General features: G+C 41.9%; 1 protein-coding gene across 1 annotated transcript in view; it reads left to right on the forward strand.

Moving 5' to 3' along the window:
• Positions 1-14133, forward strand: part of ELMO1 (engulfment and cell motility 1) — a 508334-nt gene that overhangs the window by 146503 nt on the left and 347698 nt on the right. The window contains exon 6 of the mRNA XM_057730899.1: positions 5368-5418. Within this exon, the coding sequence (XP_057586882.1) occupies positions 5368-5418 (51 nt within the window). The remainder of the gene's footprint in view (positions 1-5367; positions 5419-14133) is intronic.

A 14133-nucleotide genomic window follows, 5' to 3' on the forward strand; every position in this document is an offset into this window, starting at 1 on the left:
ATATATCTAGAGTAAGGACCTCATCACATCAGGAGAGAGAGACAGTGGTAGACAAAGACAGAGCAAGGAGGAGGAGAGACGGAGCCAAAGAGAAGATTCTGGAGCTGCCTGGACTTGTGGGGACATAAGTGCCCCCTCCCACTCTGACCTACCTCTTTCTTTCCTTGCTCAATAACAGGAAGGGGGGTAGAATTTGGAATTTTGACCAGGGAATAATTCATAATTTATCTGGCTACATAGAAAGTTGGCATACTGAGATACACAAATTTCAGAGGGAAAAATATGACAACAGTGACATTTTTCTGCAGGATCTTATTATCCAATCCACACAGAGGCCGAGTCACTGAGCTGATTCTGTGAAGAAACACAAAGACATCCTATCGCGACGCCTGTGAATGTCAGGGGCTAGTACAGTCTGCCACTGCTGGGTAGGAGTAAATGTGACAGCGGGGCTTTAGCAGGCTCTCACTGGGCCCCTTGTCATTCTTCCCGTACATTGTGTGCCGTTAGGACATTTCCCTGCAGAAATGTTCTTTCTGCTGCTTTCTCCTCATTTTTGAGGAGCTGGTATTAGTTTTGTTTGCCTCACTTTATTACCTTGAAATTCAGAATACTTACTCTAAATGTGATGCACAGAATTATGAATTAGACCAGGATGATTCTAAACTTTATTGTGCATCAGAATTACTTGGGAGCATAGTGAAAATGTAGTATAGTGTCCCAGGTCCCTGAGTACCTGGCTTGGCGGGCTGGGGAGTCCCAGAAATCTGCATTTTAGTACTCATAGTAATTCTAAAGACGATGGTATGAAGATCCCATGAGAATCTGGGGTTAAAGACTGATTTCCCAGAGAGGGGCATGGGACAGTTCCTTGGCTCTGTGAGTTGATGGGTACATTCTTCATTTTTGCTGAATCCCCCTCCCTATTTGGAGGGAGTTCACTTTTTTTTTTTTTCTTGTTCCTTCCCCACATGCCTTTATGTGTCATTTAGTGGTGTTCCTTGTCTGACCCAAGAAAAGTGACCCTGACTGTTGAATGCTGATGAATTGGTCCTGTTTAAAGCTGCTTCCCACAGGTCACTGACATAACCTGTTGATGAGACAAAGCTGTCAGGTGTATTACTCACCTCACTAAGGGAGAACAGTGCCATGCAAAGCTGTGGCAGCATCTCGGTGGGTGGAGGTGTATTGGTCAGGGTTCAACTAGAGGTGATGGTCAGGGGGTAGAGGGAGGTAGCCAGTGCTCAGGGTAAGTAAGTAAAATCACACACACTCACACACACACACACACACACACACAGACCTTATTGAATGCTTGGAGAACTGCATTAAAGAAGGCCCCTTTGAAAGAGACCCAGAGGCCCCAGGGTATGATAAAAGAGTGAGGGCCAGGTCCCCAGCCTTTGAGGTGGAGCACACTGTGTGCCAGACCTCCTCCTCGGCCATGCTGGTCTGCGGATGGAAGAGGCGGACAGTTGCTAACATTTGTTGTCCTGCTGGGTATGTGCTGCTGACTTCCTAAAGTCTTAGATTTAGGCAAATATAGATGGCACTATTATTTTTACTGATTGGATTACATATAGAGAGACTAGCTAAAAACAAGCACTCACAGCAATGTGCTTTTTGGACGTTATTATTAATGCACTTAACAATAAACAGCTAACTTTTTTTCATGATCATTTGCAAGGTGCCATTCTCAGTTCTAAGCACTTTAGATGGATTATTTCAGTTAATCCTCAGAACAGCCTTAGGAGACAAATGCTATCCTTATTTCACACCTGAACAAGCTGACACAAAGGGCAGCTACGTCACTTGTACCAGATTCTGCATGTAAGAAGTGAAATGTGGGTCCAGTTGACACTGTCCTATCTGGAAACACAACTCTTAAGTGATGTTCTACACTGTCTGGATGGAACCTATGAAATGAGAGCAAGTCCGAGCCTTTTCCTTTGTTTACATCTCAGGTTAGGCATCCCTAGAGAGCAAAAGGTGTCATCAGTCCATGGCACACGAGGTGGGATCCAGGTGATTTTCCTGATAGAATAGTCTCTGAAGCAGATGTCTACCATTGCCTATTTCTTTGAGTTTGATCTACCTTTCTGTTGGGACCTTAACATTTTTAATGCATGTATTAGAGGCTTTTCTACTTATCTTTTTTATTCCAAAATACAAAACACTGATTAAGAAACAGTGTTTTTAGGGAAAAGGAAGAGACAGAGGGCAAATGAACTGCAGACTGAGAAGGGATGCGTGCTGCTCTCGGTGTAACAGTCCTGATCGCTCTCTAGTTCTAGGCCAGGCACAGCTCATCTGTTACCTCTGGTTCTTACTACGTTCTCTAAGCAATGACTTGTTCTTCGCATGTTAGGGAAGAGACAGCTTAGATCCGAGTGGTTCAGTAGCTCACACTGAGCACACATAGCTGATGCAAGACAGAGGGAATTTGAACCCAGCCCCGCCTGTCAGTGGTTTTAACAGCGCTTTTGTTTTAAACAAACAATCCTCAAGACCCTTTCTTCAAAGAACTCGCACTTGGGTCCCAGGAGGTCAGGCGTCCACATAAGGCCCTGGAAGTCAACTGGTTGAGGTCACCCCAGCCATACTCCCACCTAGTGCCCCGTGCCCAGGGAACACCTGGGAATCTGCAGAGCATTTGTTAATACCACTCTTACTTCTTCTCTCTTGTGTATGTTGATCAGGTGATGAGCTCACCCCTCTAAAGGTAAATGCAAGATCTAGGCTTCCTCCCTTTTCCAGAGAGAGCACCGCCTCTGAGGCTGGATCTTCTCCCCACCCTGATGAGCTTGAGTCCTCCCTTCCCCCTCCTTGATGTTGGGCAAATAACTTATCCTCTTGGCAGCTTTTCTTATCCTTAAAATGAGCATAAAGTTATTATCATGGTTACATAAGCACTCCAACAAAACCCAAAAACCCTCACCCCAGTGCCTTTCAATACATTTTAGTTTATTGCCTTTATTAGGAGTGCTTCGGTATCACTCCTAATTTTCAGGAGGAGAGATCATTGCTACCCACCCACCCACCTACCACCCCCGCTCCACCGGCCTCTTCATATCCTCTTCCCCTACTTGGTTCATTATTTGGAGAGAAGAATAAACTGGGCCCCCTTTTCCTCTCGGGAGGGAACATGCCTTTAGTCTTACCTCAACAGGCATGCCAAGCTGAGGGTTCAGTTAGCTGTCTGCCGGTTCTCTCTCTCAGCCTTGTGTTCCATAATCACTAATAAAGGAGATATTTTAGTCTTTCATCTCTGACTCTCTTATTTCTCAATTCATTTAGAACCTGACCAGCAAAGAGGTATGCTATGTATTTGGCTTCCTTAATATTCTATAATTAGTATTATGGTCTTCCTCTCCAATTCTCATAAAAGCATAGAATTTTAGAGTTGAAAGGAGATTTTTTGAAAAGACTGAAATTCATTTCACCATCTCATACCTGAGCCTGGCTGCCAGGTAGCCATTCAGCCCTTGCCTGCACAATTCCAGTAATGACGACCTTGCTTTCTCAAGAGGTGGCCCAGGGTGTCTGGCTGGGATGCTCTAGATTGGGCTGAAATTGCCCGAGGAATTTGGACCCAGTCGTGTGGAGCTTTCAGGCCTGCCTAAACTCAGTATAAAACGTTCAGATTAGGTTTTCTTTGGGAGAGAGTATTGGCCTGAAGCCTGCTTGCTTTCAGGTAATTCTTTTAGAAAATTCACTTTCCAGTAAGTAGTCAGAATTGGCTGAAGGAGAGAGTGAGCATTCTATGTGTTTTTGGCATCTCATCCTGAGAAATTTCCTGTTACCTCTGTGTGCCTGCCGCATCCTGAGCAAATTCTAGCTTGTGACTTGTCTGAAGCAGTGCAGGAGAATGACCCACAAGGCACTTCATTAACCTCCAGGCCTCAGTGCGCCAGGGGGATGCAGTGGTGTGACTCCCAGAAGGTCAACTCCTGAAAGCTGAGCATGGTGCATGCTTGGTGGCAGAAAAGAAAACTGCCAGTGAAATTCTCCCTTCAGTGCCAAAGATGCTAAGAGAAAGCTTCAGAACACTCACCTCAAATACACTTGCCAAGTGCAGGTGGACCAATTTGGGATCTGCTCACTTCTGCTGTTTGTTCTTAACTTCAAGGCAACATGCAGTAGCAACCAGCAAACGTTAAGAAACCAGGTTCCTTGCCAATCTTTTTTTTTTTTAAAGAACAGCTTTATTGAGATATAATTCACCTACCAAAAAACTCACCTTTTAAAGTGTTCAATTCATTGAATTTTACCATATTCACAGATTTCTGACATCATCACCACAGCCAATTTTAGAACATTTTCATCACCCCCCAAAAAGCCCCTGCACCCATTAGCACTTACTCCCATATCCTCCTCCCGCAGCTCTTGGAAACCACTGATTTGCTTCCGTCTCTATGGGTTGGCCTATTCTGATATATGGAATCACAAAATCTGTGGCCTTTGCACCTACTAGATTCTTTCATTTAATGTTTTCAAGATTTATCCACGTGGTGGCGTATAGCAATACTTCATGTCTTTTTATGGCCTAATAATATTCCACTGAATGGATCTACTACATTTTGTTATCCAGCTGTCTGCTGATGGACATTCGGGTTGTTTACACTTTTGGCTGTTGTGAATAAAATTCTGTGAACATTCACGTACAAGTTTTTGTGTGGACATATAGTTTCGGTTCTCTTGGGTGTATATGTAGGAATGGTATTGCTGGATCATATTCCCTTAATAACCTTTTAAAATTGCTTTTTTTGATATAGGGCTCCATATTCCTATTCTCTGGGTTTATATTCACTTTTTCTGTACCAAATGCTGTCCATGACTTGCTGTAAGGAAACAGAACAGAAATAGACTCACAGACTTTGAAAACAAACTTATGGTTCCCAAAGGGGAAAGGTGGGGGAGGGATAAATTAGGGAATTTGGGATTCACAGATACACACCACTATGACTAAAACAGATAACCAGCAAGGACCTGCTGTATGGCACAGGGAACTCTGCTCAATACTCTGTAATGACCTATATGGGAAAAGCATCTGAAAAAGAATGGGTATATGTGTATGTATAACTGAATCACTCTGCTGTACACCTGAAACTAACCCAGCATTGTAAATCAACTGTACGCCAATATAAAATAAAAATTAAAAAAAAAGAATTGAAGGGAAAAAACAAATACATCTGAGACCCAGTTTAAAGTTCTTTGTAGAAATAACTAGAAATTACTCAAGTGAGGGTAAAGTGAGTCTTGAGAATGCTTATTATATAGAGTTTCTGCTAGATTATATTTGCCTTTGTTTTCTTTCCCAAGCTTCCACTTGAAGATTTACAAAGTTTTTTTTCTTTTCTTTTCCAGAATCGCAATGAAATAAAGAATGGCACTATCCTTCGATTAACCACATCTCCAGTAAGTTGATCTGTGTTTGTAGCTTTCTAGTAAAGTCTTTGATCTGCAGTTTGTTATATAGGATTATGGGATATTAATTTTTCAGCGTGACTTTTGTGTGAAACAGAGGATCTTTGGCGTGTCCTCGTATTCTGGACTAGCAGGAATGCCCCTCCTTCTGTTTCCCTTTACAGAAAGGGAAGTTTTTGTTCCAGGTTATGTGCAAATAGATTGACTTCAAAGTTTGAGTTCTGTGGTCATCTCAGCAATTCTCTGTTACAGATGGGATAACTCAGCTGTACTGATTGGTTTTACCTACCTGCCCACAGATCCACCTGAGGCAATCCGAATAAATTCAGACAACAAACAAAGCAAACAAAACCAGAGACAGCCTGTTATTTCCCTTTAAAGTCAGAGGGTGTGTCTGTGTGTGAAAGAGTGAGAGTGTTTAAGAATTTTCTAGTTTTGGTCAGTTATTATGACAATTCACAAAAATATAGTTTAAGAAATGTTTGCCACTTATGCTGTTTCACTGACAGCTGATTCTAGAAAAAAAAAAAACACTTTAAAGTCTTCCAAATAAAAGCTGCTAAACAAAATGCTGCAGTATATTTAGATTACTGTAGCCAACTGTGTCGCTTGCCTTGATCTTTCTTGCTGGCTTATAGATACTTTTGGGTAGTAACATTAGCATATTTAAACTGTGTTTTTTTCACAGTGCATTTTATTGCTTTCCTAAAAAATAATCTGCACAAAATACACCAAGTGTTACTATTTTCACTCTGCATATGTGATGAAAACTGTGTCTAGCTCTCATTTTCAGTTTCCACTGAAGCCATGTGGTAGGCTAAAAATAAATTTAAAAATTGGGAAAAGCATCTGGCTAAAATTAAATTGTGGGTACTGTAACCACCACAAATTCTTCTTGTTGAAAATTACATTAGAGAGGCTTACGGACTCCTAAACATTTTACCCAGCAACATCTTGAGCCTAAGCATAGTGGTGAGCTTCATAAGCATACGCTGCTGGAGTTGGCTGAACTGTCTTTCGGTGCCTTCTTTTCCACTTAATGGAAATTATCACTCACACTCATTTTTCAGTGGCTGCACGATGAGCTGAGACATTTTTGTCTGCCTTAACATTGGTCTTCTTACTTTAGTCAGCATGAATTCATGTTCACTTGACCTTTAGAGACCATAGTTTCATTTGGGTTTTGTAGTTCCTATTTATCCTGCTGAAATTATTCATCTGCTTGATGGGCAGAAAGAGTACACCTTGCCTTTTGTTGCATCTCAGAATTAGGAAGGCACCACTTTTATTTTATTTTTTTTTCTCTAGGCCTTCTCTAGACCACAGGGTCTAGAATTGGGAATTACTCTATAAGCAAGACATTTTGGATCTGTAAACTTCACTTGTTGCTGGTAGATTTTTTTATTATCATTATTTTTGTTTGACTGAAAAATGTGGGTCAGCATATGCTAACTCACTTTTTACATACATGATAAAAACGCATTTAAAAGAATAACTTTCTCTATCAGATTTGCTGGGAAGCGTTGAGTACTATAATGAAACTAGCAAATGGTGCTGTGCTAGCTTTTACAAGTCCTTTCACCTACCTCAGCTAAACTCTCCCTGTAGCCAGACAAGGATGCACACATGTCCACACGCAGGCACACACATGCACACTCTTGTTTTAGGTAACGTGCAGCTGTGCTGAGTCTCACCTCCACTCTATCAATGGTGATATTTTTGTTGATGGATTTATTTTCAGTTCTCCTCTATTATAGAGCTATCTTTTCTGGATTGTTCCTGACAAAATAGGGCATTAATAAGAGAAGATTTAAAAAAACATCTGCATCGTTATTCTTTTAAAAGCCCAACACTTGGCTATGGTCTTCCTCTACGTTGTGCATCTTTGGACAATCTCTCTAGTGACCATCTTAAACACGTGTCTTTTTTAGGTGTCATATCCTTATTTATCTCCCCAGTATCATGAAAATCTAGCCATGAACACACCCAGGGAATGTGTGTAAATGTGTGTGATTTTCCAAGAATTTCAGGGTTTGGAGCCCTTCAGATTGTGCAGCTACACAGTGTTTCCTGTACCTGCCATGACAGTAATACCTGTGGAAATGTAACCTGAGGTCACCCGTTTCATGAAGCATATTTTACATAAATTTTGGATATTGTTCGTATTAAAAGAAGCTTGGGTTCCCAGACTGTTGTTTTCACTTTCCTAAAATTTCTGTTTTAGAAAGTTTTTGCAGTAAGTATATTTGTAGTCTTGGAGTGTGGAAAGCCACTCTAAGTAGGACACAAAACCAAGTCATAAAGAAAAAGATTGATAAATTTGACTATCAAAAAATAAAAACAACCCCACAAAATCTTCATGTTTGGAAAAAATTCCAGAAAAAAAATCAGAAACAGCAAATTAAAAAAAAACAATTGGCAACATGCATGGTAAATAGAGGGCTAATTCCTCAATTTGCAGGATCCCTTATGAATAAATAAACAAACTGCCCCCCAAAAAGATGGCCAAAAGCTATAAACAAAAAATGATCTCTGTCTGTCTGTCTGTCTGTCTGTCTCTGTCTCTGTCTCTCTCTCTATATATATATTATCTTGCCAGGCAGATATATACACATATCTCAAGAGAGAAAGATATATCTATATAGATCTACACAGCTATATCTATATAGTCACGTATAGATCTATATAGTCATGTATAGATCTATATAAATATAGCTGTGTAGATCTATATGGATATAGATATATATGAAAGAAGAAACTCAATCTAACTTAATCGTCTCTCAAAAGAGACGAAAATCTACACTCCTAGATAATCAAGGTGTGAGGCAAGGATGCTGTGGTATCAAGCGTATAAATTGGTGCAGCCTCTTTGGAGGGCAATTTAACTGTATCCACCCAAGCTTAAAATACATATGTCTTTGTCCTGACAATTTTATTGCTGGGAATTTATCCAATAGAAAGAGTCACAAAAGCACTGCAGGACACACACACACACACACACACCCCATACACATCTATACAGGGCTCTATGCATCATTACTTTCAGTAATCAAAAACTGAAGCCTGTTAACTATCAGTTGGGACTAGTTAAATGCATTAGGTAATAACCATGTGATAGAATACTGTGTAGCTGTAAAAAAGAATGTGTCATGTGCTGCCTCAGAGGCATCTCAAAATTTTATTATTAAGTGCAAATGCAGGTTGCGGAACATTGTGTATGGAGTGACAGCCGTTATGCCAGGGAAAGGAGGTGTAGGTCGATAAAAGAATAAAAATGATTCTCAAGGGATAACACAAGAAACTGTTAACAGTCTAACTTTATTTTTCATTTTATAACTTCTGGTAGTACTTATGTATTTCTATACCATGTGCTGGTGTTACTTTTAATTAAATAAATACACAGATAAATACCCTAATGTCACTACAGTATACAGGAAGTGAATCATAACCTTCTATGCTAAAACCATTCCAGTATTCCAAACTATTCGATTTTTAAGAGCCCTTTTGTATATGATCGGAACTCTTCTTGCCTTTTATCCCTCATTTTGGCCCGTGTGGATGTATTAAATAAAGCTGCTCATCAAGTATCTACTGTTGCTTTGTCAGCTTTAAACGTAACCCTGCCTTTCTGCTCTCTCTCGTTCGGAGAACTGATATTAGAGGCATCTGGGTCAGAGGGCCTGTCTCACTGATTTTGGGGGCCAGTTACTCTGGCAAAAAGAAAAGCAGTGTTATCTCTGTCCCTCTGTGGATTCAGGTTATCAGAGATTCTAAACAATAGGACCATTATTGTTTTTTGAACCAATTTTCTGCTGAGCTGAGAAACTTAAAAAGAATTATAAGATATCTTAAGTTCTGTTCCTTGCCGTTGCTCTATGAGCCTAACTTAGAGAGAAACCGGTGGAGGCTCTGGGCAGAGAAGTGACAAGATCACTCTGGCTGCTGCCCAAGAACAGATTATAGGTGGCAGGGGGACAGCTTAGGAGATCAGTGCAGCAGTCCCAGCAGGAGATGAAGAAGGTGCAGTTGCCTGCGTTGTAGGGATGTAGAGGGTCTGAAGGAGTGTTGGAGGGCAAGCCCTAGCACTTCCTGATCCTTTGGATGTGGTGCTTCTTGAGAGAGGCTGTGAGGATGTCCCCAGTCTTTGGGCACAATAAGCAGTAGTGCTGTTTACTGGAATAGACAGTTTGGTAAAGCGGGAAGTGAAGAGTTGGAGATGCCTGTTCTGTGTCCATGGGGACATGTCAACCAGTGTCAGTTAGGAATGTGTGTTGGGCAACGTGGAGAACACAGGTGTGCCAGCCGTCACAGGTACATGGTGCAGAAGGCCGTGGGCTGGGTGAGGTTGCCCACCGCAGAGAAGGCAGGGCCTGGGCACACTCTCAGGTTTAGAGGAGGAGTCGGCCAAGAGAAAGGAGAAAGAAAGGAGCCCTTGGGTGTGCTGAAGGCTGCTGAGAAGGTGAGGAAGAGCAGGTGAGCGAGGCGGGCGTGCTGCACAGAGGTGCTGGTGGCAGCATGAAGACGCTCTTTGTGTAGATAGGCGTGAGGGTGGAAACCTCACGGAGGTGAGGAGAGGAGAGAATGTGAGGTGAGGCGAGTGGCAACTTTACACCCACTCTTCATTCCAGAACCTTTGTGGAAAATGGAAGCCGTGAAAGGAGGGTCTGGCTGGAAGCGGATTTGCTCAATGTACAGAGTTTTGTACATTTCTGTTTAAGACAGGACCTATTAGAGGTGTTTGCAGCTGGAAATGATCCACTGCAGAGAGAGAAACTGATGTATGGATGAAATGGGGCAAAATATCAATAGAAGCGAAATACCTGAGAAAGTGAGCGGGTAATGGCTCTGGAGCTAGGGGGAAGGATTGACCTTGGATAGGAAACACGGGCCAGGTACATAGAATCAAGAAGAAGCAGAGCATGAGGGTAGAGACATCGGGCCGTGCCCTTGGAACCAGGAAGATGAAGGAACTCGGGCTGTGCTTTTTAAAGTAGGAAGATGCAGGAACTCCTGGCTGATTGCTTTGATTTCTTCAATAAAATGTGAAGCAAGATCACCGGTGTGAGGGAAGCAGGGGATGGGGGAGTTTAAGGAGAGAAGAAAAGGTGTGAAGTCATTTTGGGGACATAGCAGACACTCTAGGAAAGGGTAGTTGGATTGTTGGGCAATATTGAGTGCACATTTGCAAATATCTGTGAAACTTGTAAACCTATGGATGTTTTAGACTACTTCTTAATTGGTATCACGGACCCAGAACCATTCTGGAAGTTGCTCGGGAAAAATTTTAATTAGGACCTTAAGGAACAGAGATGGTAAATGCCTGGCATACCTCTACCATACGTACCTGTTCTGCGTCCACTTGTGGTCCCTCAGAGGATGTTTTCCTCTGAGCCCAGCTCAGGACATTAGGCAGCCACACTGAGCTGTTTGAGTAACTCGAAGTGAAACTTGTTTTCTATCCTTAGAACAATGCCAGCAAATATAACTTACTATCTGATACAGTCACCCATACAGCTACTAGACTCTTCATTTGTGCTAACTCCTTGAAAAATCATAACTAAGGCTATATATTTTTTAATAATTTAAGATTTTCCCCCAAATATAAAAATATTGCAGACTCATGGAATATTTGAAAAGTGAGACCTGCTACAAAAAATTATGCAGAATATTACAATCCATAAATAACAATGGGTTATCCCTTTCTTTGTTTCCTTTGGTTGTATTTATACAAATATGTGTGCATATATATTCATTTATTTCTTCATGCATTTAGTGGAATTTTTTTTGAACTTCTGGTAAATGCCCGGCACTGTTCTAGGTATGGAGAATAAAGTGGTGAGCAAATCTGACATATTCCTTCTTCTCCTTTATGTCCTGCCAGATACACACCCACACCCACACCCATACACATATACCTCTGCTCCTCAAACAATAAAATGTGTTTGCATCCTAGCCTTTCTCCTAATATCCCATCATGAAGATGTGCCCATGCTATCCTATATTCTCTTCAAAGTTTCAGTTTTAATTCCATATGAGAGTTCATCCTAGGACTATATCATGAGTTATTTAACCATTGTCCTATGGTCCTATCCAGTGTTTGAATATAAATGCGATTTTAAGAACTCTAAAGGTAACATACATATGTGTAGATACTTAAATGCATCCTTTCAGTAAGGGAAGCTCATCACCACCCAGGATTCCTCCACCTCTGCTGCCCTTCAACTCCTTAGGCCACCAGGCCCAGTCTGCTTGCCTGTCCTCATCTCCTTCCACTTTCCCCTTTGCCCTGCAACCCAGACACACTGGTCCTCCTGTCCCTCCAGACACGCCAGGCTTGTTCCTCCTGTTCCTCCTTTGCACTAATTCTTCCTGCTGCCCAGAATACCCTCCTTGGGCATATTTGAAAATATCTGTGAAACTTGTAAACCTATGGCCTTTTTAGACTGGCAATATGGGCAATATAGCCCAGCCTCCCCACCCCACCACGCCACCCCAATGTGGCTGACTCCTTGTCAATCAGATCTCTGCGTCAATGTCTCTTTCTTAGGCTGCTTGTCCCTGAAAACCACTCCATCTTAAAAAGCCACCAGTCTCTATCTCATTCCTCTTTTTAGGTTTTGCTATGAACTCATCAATATTTAGTTTCTTACTGTTAATTTGTTTCACTGTGTGCCCCCCCCCACCTCAAGGACGTAAGCCCCAGGAGGGCAAGAACCTTGCCTCTTATTTGTTGCTGAATCCTAAATCTATAGAACAGTACCTAGCTCAGAGTAAGCTTCCAGAAGTATGTGTTGAATCAGTGAGTGAGGATTCTGTCTATGATTTTGAAGGGGCAGAGCTTGGAAACGGATAACTGTAAAGACTAGCCTGAATATAGGCCAAGTAAAATTATGTGCCGAGTAATCTTTGGTAATAACTGATGCCAAAAAAGTAAGTTTTCCTTACAAAACCCTGGTATCTTAATAATAACACTTATTCTCACATTATGTTTTCTAATAAAAGTTTCATATCCATGTTATTTAGAAGTTAAAAAAGGTGAAAAGAATACATATCTCTACCTGACCCAGTTCCAACTGGAAAAATATTGCGTTGAAAATGTCCCAGCAGTTTGAGGCAGTATTGGGTTGACCAAAAAGTTTGTTTGGGTTTTTCCATAACATCTTACGGAACATCACATCAGGGATGGCGATTTTCCCATCACATCTATGGCGCAGCCTTTCTCCTGGCGGACTTCATGATGAGGGTTGCTGCCCACCTGAGAAACAATCTATAACTCTGTGGGTTGGGCGAACCCTGACGTGATCTCATCACAGTTCCCCAGTGTACCCATGAGGAAAATGAGGCCCAGAGAGATGAAGAGACATTCCCCGAGGTGCCAGAGCTAACCAGTGACAGGCTGGAAGTAGCCCCGGCTTCTCACTCCTAGTTCAGGGAGCTCGCCACCGCAGCCCACCAAGCTTGCCACGGTCCTCCCATCCTCCTGAGTGATGTGGCCCCTCCAGTGCTTTACTTATGTCTTGAAACCACGAGGAAAACTTACCGAACATCAAATGCCTCAGGAAGGTGACATTTTTATGAAGAGTTGGCTCCTTAGACAGTGGCACCCAGGGAAGGAGGAAGTCTGCCCTGAAGGACAAGAACAGATGCATGAAAACAGGGCATATTGTTTTCAGGCAGTAGGTGAAGTGCAGGAGAGGGGTGGATGGTTCCGCAGAAACTTCTCGGGCGACTGCATCTATGAACTGGATGTTGCAGTCTGACACAATCTGGAGGAGGCTCTGTCACTGTTATTGGGAGTAACTCTTTGGCTGAGACCCCAGCAAGTTAGAGTATCGCTTTGTTATACTGGTGTGTGACTGTGCTGGTAAAATATTTTCAATTTCCACAGCAGCAACTGATTAGCGGTCCTAGGATTTGGGACTGTTTGTTCTTTTTTAAAAAGTTTTTTTTATTGGAGTATAGTTGATTTACAACATTGTGTTAATTTTTGCTGTGTATTAAAGTGCCTCAGTTATACATATATATATATATAATATATACAGATTCTGTTTTATATTCTTTTCCATTGTGATTTATCGCAGGATATTGAATGTAATATAGTTCCCTGTGCTATACAGTAGGACCTTGTTGTTTATCCATGTTATGTATACTAGTTTGCATCTGCTAACCCCAAACTCCCAGTCCATCTCTCCACCACCCATCTTCCCCCTTGGCAACCACAGGGCTGTTCTCTATGTCTGTGAGGGACTGTTCAGTCTTAATTCTTCTGCTTGGGACACTTGTCCTTTCCAGGTTTCTGTTGTTGTCTCTCTTCACTTCTATTATTTTCAATTAATTCATTCATTAACTTCTAAGTAGGTAACATTTCAAACACATACAAAAGCAGGAAGAATGGTATAATAAATCTCATCTACCTATATCCCACAATTATTGACTCATTCTTTCCATTTTCTTAGCAAAGTTTCTGCTGAGAAGTATACACTTTGAAAAGGGCAAGTGGATTGTCTTTTTGGTTACAGGAAGCCAAGAGGGGCTTGTCGTGCCCCAGCTGGAGAAGATGAGGTGGTGATTAGAAGACACAGACAGAGCCTGTGTGCCCTGTGGAGCTGGGCCACACATTCCGTCATCACTTTGAGATGAAGTATCCTGGGAGATTTAGAACAGTGGTTCTCAGCATGGGATGCCAGGACCAGCAGCAGCAGCAGC

The sequence above is a fragment of the Hippopotamus amphibius genome, chromosome 4, assembly GCF_030028045.1.
Source record: "Hippopotamus amphibius kiboko isolate mHipAmp2 chromosome 4, mHipAmp2.hap2, whole genome shotgun sequence".
NCBI classification, from domain to species: domain Eukaryota; kingdom Metazoa; phylum Chordata; class Mammalia; order Artiodactyla; family Hippopotamidae; genus Hippopotamus; species Hippopotamus amphibius.